Source organism: Calypte anna, chromosome 2 (assembly GCF_003957555.1).
Source record: "Calypte anna isolate BGI_N300 chromosome 2, bCalAnn1_v1.p, whole genome shotgun sequence".
Taxonomy (NCBI): Eukaryota; Metazoa; Chordata; class Aves; order Apodiformes; family Trochilidae; genus Calypte; species Calypte anna.
In genome coordinates this window covers 132,889,180-132,910,740 of record NC_044245.1, presented here as the reverse complement: position 1 = coordinate 132,910,740, position 21,561 = coordinate 132,889,180, and the positions used below count along the sequence as shown (strand labels likewise).

Below are 21,561 nucleotides of genomic sequence, written 5' to 3'. Positions count from 1 at the left end.
TATTCAGCATAAATCTATCACTCACTGCAGATGACTTCTTAAGCTTCCAATTAATGGCCACTCCAATGAAAACCTAAAAACTTCATGAAACAAACAAAATTCCATTTTTTCCCCGCTCAAAATACCTTATTTTCAACTGGATACAAAATCCACACGTGATGTGACCAATGATTTATCTCATACTGTGCTCTATCATTTACTTTTGAGTAGGCAGTACCATGCAAAGCCTTTTAAACTGTGACAAGTTTTTGTGAATGAGAATTATTAAATATTGATATAGTTTATGTTGTATGGAAGTGTTTCATTTAGGTTACATGTTTTCTATTGTTTTTTACATAAAGACACATAACAAACTGCCCTGGTTTGGGCCAGAATAAAGGTGATTTTCTGCCTTGTAATTTTGCTTTCAGCTTAGCTGTACTTGCTGAAATTAGCAGCAAGTTTCTCAGTCAGTGTCTGCTTCTGGGACTGATAACACTCGATGTTTATAGGTACTGCTAGAGACTGGTGTGCAGAATCAAGGCCACTGCTCAGCTCTGAGGAACATTTTGCCGTCCGTAAGGAGAAAATGAGTAAAGAGCTCACACCTGCAGCCCTCCCTTAGGGAGGAGAGAACAACATAAATGACCAAAATTGACCAGAGTATTCCATCCCATACATGTAATAGTATAAATTTGAGGGATCACAAGGGTCAAACCCCTTCCTGCTTCCCCTTCTTCACCTGTCCCCATTTGCTTCAACATCCTGGGAGGATTCCATCCGTTCATCTGCCTGTGGTCCTGATCCGTGCCAGCCCATATCTGTGTGTTCCTGCCTCCAGCTCCCAGCTACTCCTGACTCCAGGAGTCCAGCCTGGACTTTCCCAGGGCTGCCCTGCAGCCTCAGTGGTGACGTGAGAGTTACTGGGGGGAAGGGGGGATTAATTCGGTATCAATTTTCCTGTATATTTGTATATCTTTAGTAATTTTTTTCCTATTTATCATTACTGTTTCATTAAAGTTGTGTAGTTTAGTTTCCAACCCATAAATCTCTCTCCGTTATTCTCTCTCCTTTCTTTATAAGGGGGAGGAGGGGGATTAATAGAGAGTATCTGTCATTCCATTTAATTTTTGGGCCAGTGTTAAACCATGACACAAACTTATTCACGGTGAAGAAAATAAACCTGAATTCATTAAAAAACAACCAAATACAAGTATCCTACAAATTATCCATTCTGGCTGTCCTACTATAGTGTAACTGTTAGATTCCTGTGAAACCAGTCTGACCTCTGACAACTGTAAATATTCTGAATAAATTCCAAGTAGTAAGATGCTAAAGCTCAGAAACTGCTTGATTAAAGCAGTCTTCATAGACCGTATTTAAAAACTGCTTTCCTATTTCTGGCTTCTTTCAAAAATAAAACCCTTATCCTTTAAGGTAAAAAGTGAATAAATCAGTTACTCTTGTGGTAAGCTTGTAGTTGCACATTATTTTCTTAAATACTGTATTCACTTTCCCAAATGCTTTATTTGAAACAGATTTTCTTCTGATATGTAACATCTCCTTCATTTTCCTGTGCTGCTCTTGTAAGGGTTGTTCGAATCAAAAGAAATAAATTTGACTTTCATGCTGTTGTATTTTTTCAAGTCTTCCACCAGTTGCCACAGTAGCTTGAAGTCAGAGGATGGTTCACTGGATGCATATCCCACCCACTGAAAATCAGCTCCCTCCCCCACGACAATAATTCATTCTTTAAAATGTTTCTGTACAGTCAGGGCTCAGTATTAAAGCTCATTTTTAAAACAAGTGAAGGCTGCCGAAATTAAATTTGCTGAAGAGGAAAGTGTAACATTTGTGGAGAGATGTTCAATTGCCATTGATCCTCAGAACAAACACTGACAAGCCTGGCTGCTAGAGCCATGTATGCATTGCAGCATTGCACCACACTGACATCTCAACTACAGTCAATCCACCAACACAGGTCACACCCAAACTAGCTGAATGTCCAATACCATGTGTGCCACTACCAGAGTAACTACTACAATAGATGCTCAACAAGAATTGTGAAGCTTGACAGATAAGCAGGAGAGTAGAAAGCAGGAAAGTAGAAAGCAGAGCATCAATCACAGAATGTTTAGGCTGGAAGAGACCTCCAAGATCATCCAGTCCAACCTTTGAGTAACACCACACTCAACTGCTAAACCACATCCTTAAGGACGAGGTCGAAATGCCTTTTAAATGACTCCAGGGATGGTGACTCCACCAGTCCTGGGCAGGACATTCCAATGCAGGCCGATCCAACGTTGGTGATTCTGCAGCAGGAAAGCCAGCAGGACCACTTAGGCCTGTACAGAAAGAGTTAATTGCAACAGCTGGACTCACTAACTCTGCTCCAGTACCACAGTGCAGCTCTACTTCATATTGCAGTTGCATGTACTCTCTTAAGGGAAGAGAGAGTAAAAGTTTGATCCTTTAACTGAGCTCCCTAGTTTGTGACCATAGCAAAAAATCCTGATCACATGTGAGTAGTGTCTTTTTACTCCTCTTTGGAGATTAGATTTTATGCACACGTGCCAACTCCTGTACAAAAAAACCCACAACATCATACATATAGGTGAGCAGGAAGATGCAATCATGAGCCATACCTGAGAAATCATTTCCTTTTGCAGATGATATAAAAACAAATAGGATTTGACACAAACATGATTTAGAGATGAAAAATGTTATAATAAGAATACCAGGTACCTAAGCAAAACATCAAGTTAGTCAATGAATACTGCATGCTGAGACAGCACATTCAGGCATCACAATTCCAAAATGTAGCTCATAAAGCCTTCAGAATGTCAGACCTCAACTCTTTACAATCATAGAAGCAAACCTTGCCAGAAAAAAATAGAAAGGGATTATAATGCAGCAAATTCATATTGAACTGAAGACAGAAGGCACATCAAGAAGTGCCTTAGATCACACACAATTTTCTACATCAGCTAAAAAAGTTAACTACCCCTTTGGTTAACAATATGGATCTCCCATTAACTGACTATGTGCATTACTCTCTTTAGTTCTTTATGCAGCCTGTCACGGTGTAAGTATTACAACAAGCATTTCAAACTTCAACATCTTTCTCTGCTACATAACTAATTTAGTATTCATGCAAGTGTGAATGCTATAGTACTGCTTACTACAGTTCCCAGTGTGCACTTTTTCCTTTTCCCACGTGCCTTTCCAAGACTGATCCAGGACACATACTTGGACACATTCAGCTACTAAGTATTTTTCTGTGCTTTCATATTGTTTTTCATAGTATAATTCTTCATAAAATTCTTCACAGTATCATTTAAAATCCTAAAATAGGCTTTAATTGTAATTTAATGTACTTGAATTAATGGGTTTTTTCAGCAAGGATAAACTGAGAGGTTTTTTTTATTTTTTTTTCCTTGAAAATAGATGAACCCAGTGTATTTTATTCTCTGCTTCCCACTGGGCTTTCAAAACCAAAAAATCCCCCACAGGATGAGCAAACTCATCCTATATAATCAGTAAAGTTATTAAACGAACAGCAATAACCTGCATTTGTGCTTCTGAGAAAACTCCAACTTCTAAATAAACTCCAACTCAAGTTTATTTTTACATATATTTAGATTTATTTGCTATACATCACTGTGACCTTATAGTACTAAAATCCATTACAGGATTTTGTTGTTGTTGTAATAATCAGTCTTAACTCCACAAAGACAATAATACTGCTGTGGAAGACCAAAAGGAGAAAAGCCATTTTAATTTATTTACAGTTCCTTATTTTGTAAACATTTAGTCTAGACATGGTACTAAGTTCTAATAAGGGTAGAGAGCTATACACAGAGACAGGAAACAAAGCCCTGAATTTCTATTAATATTGAGCATTAGCATATTATAGATGAAACATCTGCCCTTTCTCAATACCATAGCAGTAAGCTGTCTTCAGATAAGTTTTTAAAACTTTCCAGAGATGTAAGTATTATGAAATAATATACAACTACATCTATTTAAGCCAACCCATTTGGCTTTTATTCCATTTCTAGAATAATTTAAAGTGCTCTAAGCAACCCGTCAACCAACACTTTTCTATAATAACAAAACTACTTTAAACATTAATTTACAAGGTAATATACAATGTTCATCTGAAGTAGCTGAAATTTCAGCACAAAGTCAGTCACTGTCACACTTAACAGCATTTTTTTTTGTTTTTTTTTTGTTTTTGTTGTTTTGTTTTTGCAGAACATAGAATAAAAGCTTTGAAACAAACAGTTTTGTTGAGCTGTTATTGCCACAATGGCTTATCAATTTTCCTACAAAAGTGGACAAGAGCTACAGGAACTGTATTCTAACCTGTCATATTTTTTGAGGTCACATGACAGTAAGTTTGCATATTCCACAAGTCTACAGAATTACAATATTGTCTACCTATAGTACATTATTTCATTTTAATCAGAGCTGGTGCTAACTGTAAATTTACAACATAGACCCACTCAAAAACATCACAACTAATTTTTTCTTTGGACAGGTAATAAGCTATATTCTTGGAGTTGATGTGCTACAAGGCTACAACAGTAAAACAGTATATATCTGACACTTTATGTTGAAGAAAGATGCATCTGTTTCTGTAATTTTAATGCCCTCCTATAGCTACAAATTGTTCACTGAGTTTTGTTTGCTTTAGCCATTTAATTCTGTGGAACTATCATCTTCTTACATTCCCTTGCTTTTTTGTAAGTCCTTTCCATGTAGCTCAGTACTGTCAGTATTTGTCCCAAACCTGCAGATCATTAACAGCATGTGCAAAACACTCGTTAGTACAACCAGCATGCAGCAAGATCACCTATTAATGAACTTTTTTCTAAACATAAACAATAAACAAATGGCACTGTTGACTTTGGATATCTTCTAACTTCACCTATGCACTGTTATGTGGTAAAAAGGAATGCCAGACTTCTCATCTGCTTGTGGCACCATGAATTAACCCATCAGGACCAATCCCTGCAGTATTGCTGCCAGATAACCCCCACACAGCTTTCTTCTTATACAGGTTCACAGAGGGCAACTTCATTCATAGACATAATTTGAATACAAAAATAATAACCTATATTTGATGAAACAGCCCCTTAGGAGGATTGCAGAAAGGTGTGTGTGGGAAACCTGGGAGGCAACTGCAACAAGGATATGAAAAATTTGTAGGCTGCAAGGCTCAAAGTAACTAATGTTAATTTTTAGTCAACATAGTGTATATTTGGAAAAGTGCCTACAGCTTAGAAAAAGTGGGACCACATATTACAGATGTAAGAGCATGAAAATAAGCCTGCTATTTCTAAATAATAACTAGATGGCCATGTTGAGAAACTTATTAAAAAAAAAAAAAAAAAGACTGTGCATTGTATTGCTCCTAGGGATTTTTGAGCTGCACTGATTCATTACAGGTTTGGGACAATACCCTGTAGAAATTGTTAAATACTCATTCAAAAGCCCAGATTTCTATGTCTTGAATAGTGAAGTCTTCTCGCTTAGAAAGAGTATGATTCCCAAATGTTTTACATGAGTGACTTCTTCCATGGTAGAGATCACCATCGAGCCAAAGAGCAAACTCCCCTCTGCAACACAGACAAAATATTAAATCAATAGACTAAGCATTGAACTTATGAATTCATTTTTCATTCAGAATTCAGGAATGAGGAGGAATTATAGCATCATTATTTTTCAGCACAAGTACCTCACAGCTGTTGACAGTTGAAACTGCAACTGTTTTTTTTTTTTTTCCATATTATTTGTATTTTGGGAATATTCTTCTTTCAGATATTCTGAAATTAAAAGCTAACCAGAACTTCTCAGTTTTTAGCCCCTGGTGTTACAGTGTACAGTGGCCAGGTGTAACAGTACTCATATATGTAAGGAGAATGCTGATAACAAATAAGGGAAACTTCCTAGAAGCTTATGCACTTGAGTGAGAATTAAAAAGGGGAGAGAGAAGATAAAATTTCTGAAGACACTGGCATGTCTTGGGCTGGTACAGTTTCAATTCAAGCCTCTTCCAGTTACACGTAATTTTCACATTTACATAACTTCAGAATCACTATCTTATGTCCATTCTGAATACACCAAGACTGACAGACAGGCAAGCAGAGCATGCAAGGCATCATAACCTGGCAGGGCTGACGCTTGGTGCCACACTTTGCTGAAAACAAACTTCTTTTTTTGGTTACCTGAACATAGGAAGCTAAACATTCGACATACTTCAGCTTTTTTGGATGGTAACTGTGGACTCTTGATCTATTAAACTGAAGTCAATTCCAAATTTTCTTTTCACAGGTGTGCAGACACACACACTTTTAATACTCAAATGACAAAGAAACAACTTACCCTCCTCCGCCAAAAGCAAGGGAGTCCATGTCTCCTTTAATAAAGAACATGTTGTCTCCTGTCCATTTGAAAACCTATTAATGAAAAAAACCAAAACAGCCCAGCAAGTTAAAAACACCTGAACTTTTTTGGGGGAAGGAAGGAAAACAAAACATCAGTACAGACAGACTACAGGTGGCTAAAGGCCAACATCCAGAGGGAAAACAGGAGACCTGATCATGTAGGTATCAAAAGACCCATGGGCCAGCAGGTCAAGCAAGGTGACTCTCCACCTCTACTCTGCTGTCATGACATCCCACCTGGAGTACTGTGTTTAGTCAATCAATGCCAATTGCTCCCTGAGGGTACAGCTCCCTGAATTGGATAACCAAGATGGGGAGCAAAATGAAGCCCCCATAATCTGGGAGGAAATGATGTTCTAGTGCTGCATGGATGTGCACAAGTCTATGGGACCAGATGGGATGTACCCAGGGGTACTAAAGGAGCTGGCAGAAGTGCTCACCAAGCCATTCTCCAATATTTATCAACTGTCCTGGTGAACTGGGGATGTCACAGTTGATTGGAAACTGGCAAATGTAACTTCCATCTACAAGAAGAGCCAAAAGGAAGATCTGGGCAAGTATAGACCTGTCAATTTGACCTCAGTGGAAGGAAAGGTTATGGAACAGGTCATCTTGAGTACCATCACATGGTACATACAAGATACATACATACATACAAGTGATCAGGCCCAGTCAGCATGGGTTTACAGAAGGCAGGTCCTGTCTGACTAACCTGACTTGCCTAGGGGATGAGGGAAGAGTGGTGGACATTGTCTATCTGGACTTCAGTAAAGCTTTTGACACTGTCTCTCACAGCATTCTTCTTCAGAAACATATGGCACTTGTCTTGGATAAATATACCCTGCACTGTATAAAAAATTGGCTGAATGGTTGGGCTGAAAGAGTTATCGTCAATGAAACTAAATCTGGCTGGCAACCTGTCACAAATGGTGTTCCCCAGAGTTCAGTGCTGGGGCCTCTTCTCTTTAATATCTTCAGTAATGATATGGATGAGGGGACTGAGTGCACCCCCAGTAAATTTGCAGATGACACCAGACTAGGTGGCTGTGTCAACCTGCTGGAGGGTAGGGAAGCCTTACAGCAGGACCTGGACAGGTTGGACCAATGGGCCAAAGTTAATTGTATGAGGTTTAACAAGGCCAAATGCCAGGTCTTGCACCTGGGTCATAACAACCCCATGGTAAGCTACAGACCTGGGGAAGTGTGGTTAGAAAGCTGTAAGTTGGAAAGGGACCTGGGGGTATTGGTTGACAGTCGACTTAGTATGAGTCAGCAGTGTGTGCAGGTGGCCAAGAAGGCCAATGGCATCCTGGCTTGTATTAGGAACTCAGTGGCCAGCAGGAATAGGGAGGTGATCATTCCTCTGTACTCAGCTCTGGTGAGGCCACATCTTGAGTCCTGTGTTCAGTTCTGGGCACCTCACTATAGGAGGGACAGGGACGTGCTGGAGTGTGTCCAGAGAAGGGCAACAAAGCTCATGAAGGGCCTGGAGCACAAGTCCTGTGAGGAACAGCTAAGGGAGCTGGGGTGTTCACTCTGGAGAGGAGGAGGCTGAGAGGAGACCTTATTGCTCTCTTCAACTACCTCAAGGGAGGTTGGAGCAAGGATGGAAACAGCCTCTTCTCCTTAGTGAACTGTGATAGGACCAGAGGAAATGGATGGAAGCTGCACCAGGGGAGGTTTAGGCTGGATGTTAAGAAATATTCTTTCACTGAGTGGGTTGTCAGGCATTGGAATGTCCTGTCCATGACAGTGGTGTCACCATCCCTAAAGGTATTTAAAAGGCATTTGGACCTGGCCCTTAAGGATGTGGTTTAGTGGTTGACTGTGGTGTTAGTCAAAGGTTGGACTGGATGATCTTGGAGGTCTCTTCCAACCTAAAGATTCTGTGATTCTGTGATTTATGTTCTGGGGTCCTCAAAACAAGGACATGGAGACCTTGGAATGAGTCAAGAGGAGGGTGACAAAGACAATCAGAGGAACAGAGTATCTCTTCTATGAAGAGAGGCTGAAAGAGTTGGGGTTGTTGAACCTGGAGAAGAGAAGGCTCTGGGGGAGACCATATAGCAGCCTTCCAGTGCCTGAAGGGGACCTAAAGGAACACCAGGGAGCGACTTTTTACAAGATTGGGTAGTGATAGGATGATAGGTAATGGTTTGACAAAAAAAGTTTGATTTAGGTTAGATATTAGAAATATATTCTTTACTGAGAGGGTGGTGAGACACTGGAACAGGTTGCCCAGCAAAGTTGTGGCTGCCCCTCCCTGGAAGTGTTCAAGGACAAGACTTTGAGCAACTTGGTCTAGTGGGAGGTGCCCATGGCCATAGCAGGTGGGTTGGAACTAGATTAATCTTAAGGTCCCTTCCAACCCTAACTTATTGTGATTCTATGATCTAATGAGGTTATCAAAATACAACAAAATATTGTTATATATCAAAATATATATATATTTGAAAATGTAAGGAACAGATTTATGCGGAAAAAATTCTTATATATTATTCTATATAAAATAAGACTATTCCAAAACAGGTCCTCTTTGAATACTGAAATTTCTAAACAATTAAAAATACCAAGAAATTATGCTTATGTTACATGATATGTGCTATTAAGAGGATGTAGTTTGTAAATTTTCAGACAGACACGTGGAAGAATTTAGAATAGAAATCAGTACAATGAAAGAGTCAGGTTGAACACTTTTTTTTCACTACAGGATCACTACAGATTTACCACTTATGGATTTTGTGGAAAAATTAGTATGATGACATTTTTTGGGCTATCTCATAGAAGTTTTCAGAGTTACTGCCAGATTTATTCTGTATGTATCTTGAGATAATGCATATGGGGTATGGGGAGAGCTGGAACACATGAAATTATTACTACTTACCTCAAAATCTGGGGAAAAAGTGAACATAAAGGTCTCCCCAGTTCCATAAAAGCCATCACTCACTTTAAATGGTTCAGATGCTAGTGCACCAAAAACCTGCAAGAAAAAATATGCAACAGAAAATACTTAAGAGAAACTACATAACATCCGAGAATTTCTAATGATAGTAACCGATAAACAAATAGGTTGTACCCTCACCAGGTTTGAAGTTCACAGCAGGATAAACCTTATGTGATATCATGATTCTAAGTGCATTGACTGAGCTACAGTACAGGGCTTTGTGGTACAATAAAAAGAAGGTAAGAGGACTGTCTCTCAGTAAAACCTGAATGTTGTTAAAAAAAATTAAAGGATTAAAACACAAAATCAGGAAATTCTTAGAAATGGTGAATAATTTTTTAAAATTTCATATAAAAAGTTCCTTCTTCTTATGTACTTCCCCTTCCTACTCAACGAGGCTATTTTCAGCAAGGTCCTAGCTGTAACTGAGTTGCTATTTTTCATGTAAATTATTCATTCCAATACAAACAACAGGCAAGCACTGCTTGCCCTGCCTTACAACAGAGACAGATTTTAAATAAGCCTTAGCTGGGCAGTAGAACTATTTGTAATACCCAGCAATAAAAACATTGCAACGGTAGCTAAAAGGTCTAAGGACTGATCATTGGGTTTTTAAAATCCAATTGAAGTACTATGCTTTTCTCAGGAACTAGAATAATTAAGAAAAAAAAGCCCTGCATAATTATGCAAAAGCAATTATACTGTAGGAAGTACAATTCTCCCAAAAACCAGTATTTCTGTTGCTAGTAGGAATCTTGTTTCAACATCTGGAAGAGTAGAGCAGATGTAAGTATCAAGGCACTCCACTCGCTCATTTGTCTGTTATGAGAAAGAATGTGGTTTTGTTCACATTAATTATCAAGTATAAGCATAGGACTGATGAGAGTCAGACATTGAAGATAGTGTCCTGACTTGCAATTTGTTCAGTATTTAAAGTTGAAATTATTTTCTTGAGCCCATCTTAAGAAATTTGTTAGCTGTAATTAGGTTTTCCAAGCATTCCTTACACGTTGAGCTCTACAGTAGCTGTTAACAAAGTGAGCATGAACTTCAGATCTGGAAACTTAAGTGTTTCATATAGTTATTAAGCATCTAGTAATGGCTGTCCCAGCTCAATTTGGTGTTACCAGTTCAGAAAAAACACTGCTTGAAAATTCCTTGTTTCTCAGGAATTTAGTATTGTTCACAAAGTTTCTTTTTCAGAAACTTATACCTGCAATAGAAGACAGCAAAACTTGAAGAGTTATGCAAAGAAAAGACGTGCTTATGAATGAGAACACCGTCCTGCCCTCCAGTTTAAATTTTTCACTGACTGGTTATGAGAAAAAATAAAAATAAAAAATGTTGGTCATCAAATGAGTAATTTTCTTCAAAACAGCCTGAAAATACATATCAGACTGTGTCTTAAGTCAAACAGTTAAGTCATGCCAGATGCTCTGAAATCCTTTTGCTCTTTCAAGCACTCATCTCTTGCAAAACCTTTATTTTCAAAAGATGTATGTATAATAGCAAACAAATTAATGTGATGCATGTAGGACTGCACATTTTATGTCACTGTTGACACCCCACTGTTACAAAGCAGAAGAGAGCTGAGACTTGTATACTGATTTTTTTTTAAGTCGTAACACTGGTTAATTCTCTATTGCAGGTTCATCGTCCTCCAGAGACAATTAACCACGTATCAAAGCCTTAGATATTAGGTATTTGATAACTCTAGTCCTCAAGTTCACATCAACTGAGTTGCTTAGCAATGTAACATTCTTTAAGGGGTTTATTTGGTTATTTCAATGTCAAAAACAATTATCTCCAACCCTGACTTCCTGCATATTTTCAATAACAACAGAATTTGAACTTCAAGACAATGTTTCCTTTTTAACCTGATCTTTATTACCTGTTCCACTAACTATAACTGTTAAGGGTAAAAACTAAGGATGAAGTTAGAAGGAACATCTTAGATGGAACACGTTCCATCTATTGCTGAGTTCTGCCAAAACTAGTACTAATTTTTGTTTCTTTCATTTCCTCCCCTCCCCCCTTTTTTTTCCCTATTGCCCTTGCATATGTAATCTCTAAAAAGCCTACATAATAGGCAAGACCTTTTTTTCCTTCTTATGATTTCAAGTGTCTGGGGCAGTAGATTAGACTTCAGAAACCTGGGTGTTAACTTTTCTCTGTGACACATTTTGTGACATACAACTGTTCTCGCTGTATGCAGATAACAGAACTTAAATAGAGCAACCAATTGGATTCAAATTAAGAAAGTTTGACTCATGAACAGAACAAAATGGGCTGCTGAATTAAAGAAAATTCCATGTTTATATAGCTACATGAATATTTTCCAGGAACTGCACAGGAAGGAGTTTGGATCAACACCTTCAGGGGTGAGATTACATCTAGTAAGTAAATGTAACTTTAAAAAAATGACGTAAATACAAGATTTCATTAACAATTGACATTGCTTGAGGGAAATTAATCTTCTCTTCAAACAATATACACAGTCGTGCCAATCCTAAATTATCTCAATTCAGCCTCTACGCAGGTATGAACTTTTCACACAACACTCACGTCAGCATTTGCCACAGATGATGGCAGGGCTGTCATTTGAATACCAGGAAACCACAAAGCTAGTAACATCCTAAACATACAGAAAACCTTACATGCTTCACTTCAGAGATTTTGAAGCTAGCTTCATATAAAGATACATAAGTATTTTATTCCCAATAATAGAATAATAGGTTATAAAGACCCTCAGATGGTCTTCCATTCAGTTCAATACTCAACAGAATACTAATTCTGGAGCTACATTTGGCTAACTCAGTCTTGTTCTGTTAAGCTTTGAGTATCTCCAGAACCAGAATTTCACAGCCTATGTACATGTTCAGTACTTTTCCATCAACAATGTTGGGTCTTGAAAGACACCACATTTTTGCTATATGCAACATTAAAAGAATCAGGGTTTACATCAAAAGAGCAAGTTGCTTCTCAACAGATATTTTATGTATTGAAGAAGTGATGTCTGTAAGATTTCTGCACAAGATGAGATTGTAGTGGCTAATTGTTAGGGTACCTAAAATTCCCAAGGTCATGTCTCACACTTCTGTAGTACATATAACACAATCTGAAGAATAAGGTATTACAGAACTATATAGTCCATGGGGTGATTAAGTGAATTAAATCCACTTCCAGACTGTGACTTGTCTAGTGACTCCTGTTGAAATATTTGATGTTAAATTCTTTTTAAATGACACCAGAGCTTGGTGTCTTCACAAACAGAAGCAGATATGAACATACAGACAGATGTTCCCTAAGAATTAAATGTAGATATCTACAGATTTATTTAGCACCTTTTTAGAGAATCTTCTAGAACTGACTACAGTAGGCAATTTGGTTTGCTTCAAACTACAGCTTTCACCTAGACAATGTTCAACTTTTTCACAAAATGAAAAAAAGAACAAAACCACTTTAGTTTGTGACAGCTGAGTGTTTTGGCACTAAAATTGCTAATTGATTTTTAAAAGACACCATGATTGGAAAAGATTCTGGGAAAAAAACCAATAGGGTGAGACTTAACAGCCCTTAATAAACCATATCATAAAAAGTTACAAGGTACACTTGCTTCTTACTCAATCTGTTGTCTATGTGAGATAAAGTTTGTCTTCATAATCATGCACAATAAAGAAGAGGGTCTCAGAGAAAGTAGGCCAGGATATCAATTAATTCTAGTTAGAAGGGAAGTTACCTCAACAGAGGATGAGACAAAACCAGAACCTTTCATAAGCACAGATGCTTCAAAGAGGACAGAACAAAGAATGCAAAAGAAGACTGAGAGGTATGATCAGCAAGTGGCAAACTCTCTGGTCATAATTCTGTCATTCTTCAAAAAGGCTCAATCTCATCTGCAATCTTCTCTGAAGTAGGTATCTTAGATTACAGGCAGAAAACTTGGAGCATAAAATATAAATAAACATGATCCCCCAAAATTCGTTCTGGAAGGGCATAAATAGTATCTATCTTAGCATATTGCTAGAGAACTATTTCAGGATACATTCTTCTATAAAAAGTACTATTTTTTTTTAGTTCTATCTAAAACAATACTAAAAGAAAATTAACCTTTTTCAAAAAATACAAACGTTGCTTTAAAAATCCCGCATGATCGTGATTAACTGCTACCAAAGGGCATAGTAGGCTACCATTATTTTTCATGACCGGATCCTTGCATCAAGAGGAGAAAGACCCCACACTTAATGAAGTTTTGAATGCAAAGACAGTTTGAACTTAAGTTTTGTGCTGTTAAATACAAAATCATTTCTCATTAATAATTTGAGAGATTACTACTGAAAACACCACTCATTACACTAGTGAAGGAGTGAGAATGTAAAGCTTGACTGAACCTTTCTGTCTGCAGCTTATGTTGCTTGCTGAATTTCACTCAGTCTTGGGTGGAACCTAGGTAAGGTTTGGCATACACTGTGAAAGATAAGTTCAGTGACCCAAAGCTCTGAGGAATACTTTCATATATGTTCCTGGGCATGAGCCTCCAATGTGAGGTGTTATTTTTTGTTTCACAAACAACAAAAAAACCCAACATGCAACATTACATCCAACATTTACAACATGAGTGGGCAACCATGACACATTTTGAGCATGCAAGCTAAGACAGTTATATATATAATAGAAAGTCATCTGTATACTTTCAGCAACAGAACATTTTCTTTCTGGGCTAGATAATTGAGTATTAAAAGGCCGATATTTAAAAAATTTATCTTGAGAAGCTAGTAAGGGAATTAGAGAAAGGAAGTTACCAAAATATATCTGAAAAGGTTGATGGATCTCTTGAGATATGTCAAGACTACCAAATAGTTTTATATCTTCAAGATTAAAAAATAAAGTTCCCCTTTAGAAGATCTTTTGGGAAACAGTGCTCTACTCGCAGAGATTTAGAAAGGAGTTTCCTTTCTAGGGAATCCTTGAGGCAGGAAAGAGAATTGAATCGAAGTCTCATGCTGCCAGTAATGTTTACCTATTATTAAAATACATGAAGAAGGATGTTTGCCATTTAAATGGTGAGATGCAAGCCACTTTCTGGAATTCAAACCCCACTCAAAGGATAATAGAGAACCACTATGGAAACCCAAGGAACAAAAATTCATTATTCAGGCAAGATCCTCCAGCCCTTGAGCTAGACAAAGAGGGGGATGCAGTCACAGAATTGGCCACAGATGGCAATGACATTTCAACTCAACAAGACCTTCTGGAAACAAAGTTTTAGGGACTATATTTCTCATGCTTTAAGTGTGATAAAAAAAATGCTCTAAGTAAATTCTGTTATTGGGTATTATGAGACAAATGTGACAGTGAACTTGTATCCTTAAAGTATTTCTTACAAATGTAGTACCTCAGATGATTACTTGACAGTGAAGCATTTTGAAAAAGCCTCTACATAACTAGCAAGGGCAAAACCAGCTTGATATGCACAATTTTATCTCCCATGATGGACTGAAACATCACTTACTCCTTTATACTCCTCAAACATTTTTCTTGATGGGCTCTCTACCTCCACACAGACATTTTCCTACCTGTCCATCACTGTCCTTGATAACCAACAGCACAGGTGTGTCTAATCCCAGCATAGCTCGATACAAAGTCTTCAAGCTCATGCCATGCTTTGCAGTACTGTAGACAAGAGTCCATGGATATCCAATGGTCCGTGGTGGAAGAGACTTTGTGAGCTGTTAACAGGACAACAACAACCCTCTTATTTAATACTCATTTTAGAATTTTTAAGACTGTATTACATATAAATGACAGCTGATTTTGTTCTTCTGAACTACTAAAAGTGGCCTTTTAAGAGCTAGTTTAAATCTTCAGACCAACCCTGAAGCTTTACACGTTTATTTTCTATGTCGGGTTTCTCACGAGGTTTCTTTTCCTAGCTTTTCCTAGCTTCTAATCCCAGTGACCTGCAGGAGAAGAATGGTTTAGAAACTGAAGAGTATGTGTTTAGCAAGCTCAATAAAAGGTTTATCTACAGATAGTAAAACCACATAGCTACTCCTGCATAACAATACTATGTTCCAGCAGTGGGGAACTAAATCATTCAAGTCAACAGGTAACAAATTGAAGGGTAAAACAATGGTTGCTCTCCTGTGCCTTTGAATGCAATCACCCTTGATCCAAGTCCTCAGTGAACACGTTCATTGAAGTGAATTTGGACTGAACAGCAAGAACTGTGGTGAAAGCCAAACTGTTTTCAAGGAAGAATAAAGTAAAAGCAAAGACAGGAGATTAGTGTTGCTGTGTACTAGAAGTTATGATAAGGAAAAAAGCAACATTGTAGTTATTGTATTGAGCTTATGAGTCTTACTACAGGTGTGTTTTACACTATGGTCACAGCATCTGTGATACATTAACAACGCACAAGCAAAAAAAGACATATAAGTTAATACCTTTTCAATTTGTTCTGGCTGTAGTAATTCACTGGGATCACTAAGATTTGGCCGGAATGCTTCAGGCTCCAGGTCTGTTTTGATACTTGTTGCCTGTTTTGAATTGGTGTCTTCTCTTGTTGTTATCTACAAAAAGAAAAATAAGAAAATAAGTATTTCAATTGCATAAACAGGAAAGATAAGCTTTGCAGGTTTAAAATCATGCAGTTGCTGATTTTCAGTTACACAACTCCTTCAAAAGGTAAGAAATCCATTAGATCTGACCTGATCAAGATTTCCACTGTTTACAATAGCAAGCCAGTGGTCAACTATATACTAAGGATAAATTACATAGGAAACCTTATCAGAAATAAGCTATGTTTGTTATGCTATAAAAACAAACCAAAACAAAAAACAAAAGAGCCCTCATACACAGCTGAAGGACTTTAAATGCTTTTCAAAGGTAAGCTTACACAGTGCTTCCATAGTAATACTACCGCAGCATTTGCACTAAAATTACAAAAACCCAGAGAGAAAAGAAACCAAAACTTCAATATGGACATTTCTTAGTGCTTTTTGAAACAACATTCTTCTAGAGTACTTGTGAAAGTTTTCAGATATCCAGTAGACATTTGGAAATAATGCTGTCAAGTAATGTGGGTAAAACATCTAAGTAGAGTTCCAAGGACTTGCTGCTCCATAGGCTGATCTGCTGGTGGGAATCAAAAAAGAATTAAGTGAAAAGGGGAGAGCAGCAGTAATACTGCTTGTACAGTGAGCTTTGGCACCTGGCAAAGATGCATTATGCATGACGATCCTGCAGTAGTTTAAAATAATACATCTATCCTATTCAATTGTTGTAAATCACCCTTTAGAAAAAGGCCATAAAAATCCTCATCAGATTTCATAGTTCAGACAGGTTCTTCCCCAATCCACATTCAGTGGCACTATCAAACTTGATTGCCATGTGTTGAGAAGTATAGTCGGTGAGACTCAAACAGGTTTCCTTCTAAAAATCTTGCTGCAAGGATAGTTAAAACTGGCTGTGGGGATAGTGACATTTGACAGAGTAGGACAAAGTAATGGAAGTTAGTAACTTAAGCCATAACAGCAAGACTTAAAATGTTAAAGAGATTTCTAAAGAAAAAAATCTTATTCTTGTTAAGTGCATCTAAATAATTCACCAGTCTGAACCAAGGGTCACTGAAGGTCAGACTGTCTGAATTATTTATAGCCTGAATCCTGGAATTTCAAGACAACACCTGCCAAAACACCTTGCTAACTCCAGAACAATAACCAGCATTTACCACATACCTCATATTCTAAACATACAGGACACAACCACGGTATTTCAAATACCATTAAACTAAACCTTGCCAAGCTTTTGCAAAGAGAGCTTTCTTAGTTAACAAAAGAAATGCCAAGTCAAAGAAAACTCTAAATATAGGTAACTAAACATGTACACCACCTAAGCTGGACAAAAGGATATCCTTTTCCTCCCTCTTAAGAACTATAAAAAAATTACCACAAATTCCTGTTACTTAAAAACAGGCTTATAAGGTATCAAAGCATATTCATACAATAACTTAATTACAATATTAATTCTTAAGAAAAGGTGCACTGAAATGGAGTATCATGGAACTAAGAAGCTCAGATCTTCTATTTTTTCAGTGGAAGGTAACAAGCACTTTCAATATAAACTATATGCTAATTTTCACAGCACAACAAAAAGTATTTTATTCATATAGCTCCATGTACAAAATGAGGGCCAACACATTATATTACAGAATACCATCTATAAAACATCCTATTTGGTAATCCAACTCTTTTCCAGTTTAACTGCCTTTCATCCAGCATACACTACTGCTTCAACTCCATTTAAGCTCAACACTGCCTAAATGTATAGCAGAAAAGTAGAAATGGACAGACATGTCTGTTCAAATGTATTTGCTTGAACACAGTGTATCTTTGAAACTTGCTAAATTTTTTCCCAGTAGACTCTGACAGAGCAGCCTGACCTGTAGTCAGATTGCAAGGGGTTCTGAGGTCAGTAACTGCCACACAGTCACTTAAATGGTCTCAGAGCAGAGAGCTTATAGGGTCCAGCCCATCACATCAGATTTTTCAAGTCAGCCTAAACCTTGAGTTTGGGCATTGTACGTAAAAGGTATTTTGGAAAGAGCCTTTGCATTACCAGGATATTAATACATGGATTCTCCTTCAACACTTGCCAGAAAAGGAACTGCTTTGTTCTCATGTGGCAATGAGATTATTTTTCTATTCTCAAAATTTCCAGTTTTTCCAGAGAGTAGAACTGTAGTTTTTACATTCATGCTTGTAATTGATTTATGTGACTTTACTAAGTGCAAAACATTTTAAAGCAACAAATCAATAATTATTAGTAAGCAGGAAAAAGAAGTAAGAAAAAAAATGTTCATGTGTAATTACATAGTAAGTGAGAAAAGCCAAGACCCAAATAAAAAAAACAAAACTTTTTACAGGTTCAGCAGCTGGTTACTTCAGGAAAACAAAACATTCTGTGCTTCAAAGGAGCTCTAAGCAATGCATTATTATACATCTCTAAGTTATGTATGACACATATGGTAGCTAATAGTTTTATAATTGTTAAAGACCTAAGAAACACCTAAAGAGAATGCAAATATCAGTTTAGAAGTCCATATCAGTGAACCTTCAAAAATCCAACCCCAAGTACTGTTTTCAAGTATTGGTTTTGGAACAGACAGGTCCATTATCAGCTCTGTATGTATGACCTCCGATGTGCTGAACTGCCTCAGTTACCTGCTTGCATAATGGGAAAAATACTTACCTATTTCACAGAAGTTGTGAAGATTCATACTTGCCAAGTACTATGAGATTCTTGATAAGCGATTCGTATGTAAAATTAAACACCCATGCAACAAGGTTTTGGATTCTTCAACCTGGTTTGCATTCTTTTTAGGAAAGCTTCTATCTAGCACAACACACCAGTCTAAAGTGGAAGTTAAAACACAACACTCCAAGTCAATCAGTACTGAGAATAAATTTTCAGATTCTGGCAGAAAACTCCTGTTTGAAAAGGTTGGAAGTAATAATTCCATCATAAAATTACCCATTCCATCATAACATTGCACAAGTAAATATTTCCAAAACAACGGAATTTTCTGCAGGATCCTTGTAGTGCCATAGACAAGACAAGCCCATTGAATGTGGGACTTGCCCTGATCAAAGACATTACAAAGAAAGATGGTTTAGTATCTGGAGATGGGGTTTAAACTACTGAAGAGGGCACCTGGAGACGTCTGCAGAGTGTGCGCAGTTCTTCGCTATTTAGAGCATCGATCCTGCGGTGATACTCAGCCACTGACACTACCTGAATATGGAGACAGGAAGACAATAATTCCACTGACAGTTGAAGAAAAGTAAAAAGGTAAGAAAGAAAAAAGTGGAGGAGAGTAATGGAGGGAAAATGTGCAATGATAACAAACAAACAAGGAGTGCTAAAAGATGCTTGTTTCTGCAAGGACAATGCACACTTAGATGATTTTAGACTTATGAGTAGACACAGCAAAATTACAAATCAAACACTACTGGCACTAGCAGTCAGATATATCTCACCGCTCTGGGATGAATATAGAACTGATATAGGAGTGCATAAAGTTACCAGTATCAGGATGCTAAATTAGAAGTCAATCTGAGTTGCATGCCTTAACCCAAACTTTTCAGCACAAAGTCCTCTCAAACACTCCTTACACCCAGATTAATAAATCCTGTGAAGCTGGTTTGCTTTCCTAGATAAAGACTAGAAGCAAACCTCAGGTGTCTTAGTAGGTTCTGGCTCCTCTATCTCACAGTAAAGATACAGTCAAAGACAAGGTATCAGGAATAAAGTTTAATAACACCCAGGTATCACCTCCCAATATCTTTATCTCAGACTTTCTATTCACCTTCAAAGCTTCAAGACCTGCTCATCTGTCAACACACTCACTACAAATAGCACCTCCACTTTGGCAGAAAGTATACAGCCAGAAAGCCTTTCATCAGAAAGCTCTAGAACATGCTGCTCAGGTGCAAGCTGACTAAAGGACTACAACATTCATTTTGATGTAACTACAGCAAATAATGTGATTTTGAGAATGACTCAAAATCATCATTTGTATGAAAGCATCTTAAACAGCTGGTGGAGAGATTAAATGGATGTCCCATGTAGTAAGAGTGTATTAAAAACTTCCAAAGCCTACCACAGTGCAAAGGAAGATAACCACAAGTCCAGCAGCTCCCCATCTACCTGCCCCTACTACAAGGAGTTTGGCCAGATACTCGCCACTGTCCTGAGTACAGAGCCCACAGTCATGCATGACTGGCTCTTGAGCAGCGATGGTTCACTCTACCCCATGCAACTGCAAGGCAAGGAAAAAGGAATACTTGTGACACCCAGCTTTTTTACTGAAGAATCAGTAAGTACTAGAACCATTATTTCCACCATTTTCTTCTGTTATCTTAAAAAAAAAAAATGTTGTAAACTGTACGGCTTACGCATTCTCCGAGTCAAGTAGCTATATGCAAAGCTTTAACAGTATTCCACTCAAGCATACAAGTAATAGTTTATTTTTATTTCCTATAACAGTTCATTGCAAATTACATTGTTCGTACCAGCACTACATGAATTTAATCCTTAAAAACATATGAGGACCCTTTAGCCTTGTTATTTCTTTAACCTCAGCTTCTTATCAAATGCGAGTCAGTAGTCAATTCCCAATGGGACACAAATGTGTGGTTACTTGTAGAGATTCCTTCAAAAACAAGTCATAATCCCTGACACCATTATAGAGTTGCTGTTTCTCATCCTGGAATGTAAAGAACTTTACAGGCAACGTCATCTTGCCTTTGACCTGTCAAGCACATATTCTGTCCCTACCCTGCACCTGAGAGCTGCTTATCAGTCTCTTTTGCTCAGTGATCAAGATCTGACACACCTTGTCATATGCCATAGGAGTGCCTGCATCCTCAGAACAGTGTGCACAAGTTATGTGGATAAACTTCTTACCTGAGAGAAACATAACTACTCATTCAAGTATCCACACAATGATAGCTCTTTGGCATCCTGGACCTGTTGCTCATTGTCATACTACATCTTTGCAACTGTTTCGGGAACAAAAGCCCACATAATGGTGGCCCATTGGTTTGCAATGACAAACATAAATACCACGTCATAGAACATTAAACTGTAGTGAAATGAGGCAACCAGGTGCCACTAATTGCCAGCCCACCTGTGCCTGATTAAGGCAGGCCCTAACTGCACAGGAGCAGGATTAGGGGGCCAATAAAAGGTGAGGCCTGAGACACAGGCTCAGCTCAGTCCTGAGCTAGCCAGCAGAGAGGTTGGTTGCTCTTGGAGCAACAGCACCGATCCAGGCTAGTCAGCCCTGAGGGCTATAGGCTCAGAGCACTATTCGTGAGTCTCTGCTGGAACATCTAGTTGAAGTGCCGCGCCCTAAAAGAGGTTCGTCTTGCTACATTAAAGTAGCAATAAGGAAAGTTAAGAGCAAGGAATCCAGCCTCTCAAATGCAGTGCTTATTAAAATATATAGTACATACTAAACACTATGAGTAAACCACAAGGCAAACCTTCTCCTTGTCCTACAGGGGAGGTGAGCAAGCAGAGGCCTAGTTGATACTGCCTGGCCCAAACCTGTGACACCTGTGAGTGTGGTCAGGCACTGGAACACGTTGCCCAGGGAAGTTGCGGCTGCCCCCTCCCTGC

At 38.0% G+C, this 21,561-nt stretch overlaps 1 protein-coding gene across 6 annotated transcripts in view; it reads right to left on the bottom strand.

The window, feature by feature from the left end:
• Positions 1-3,599: 3,599 nt before the first annotated feature.
• OXR1 (oxidation resistance 1) overlaps positions 3,600-21,561 on the bottom strand; it is a 251,858-nt gene continuing 233,896 nt past the window's right edge. For 4 of the 6 annotated variants that reach the window (XM_030445954.1, XM_030445950.1, XM_030445953.1 and 1 more), the window contains 6 exons: positions 19,090-19,170; positions 15,822-15,947; positions 14,952-15,104; positions 9,316-9,411; positions 6,370-6,443; positions 3,600-5,603 (listed from right to left, as the gene is read on the bottom strand). In XM_030445954.1, coding sequence (XP_030301814.1) covers positions 5,468-5,603; positions 6,370-6,443; positions 9,316-9,411; positions 14,952-15,104; positions 15,822-15,947; positions 19,090-19,170 — 666 coding nt within the window. In that variant the 3' untranslated portion in view covers positions 3,600-5,467. The remainder of the gene's footprint in view (positions 5,604-6,369; positions 6,444-9,315; positions 9,412-14,951; positions 15,105-15,821; positions 15,948-19,089; positions 19,171-21,561) is intronic. The other 2 variants (XM_030445951.1, XM_030445955.1) reach the window with 1 other exon arrangement.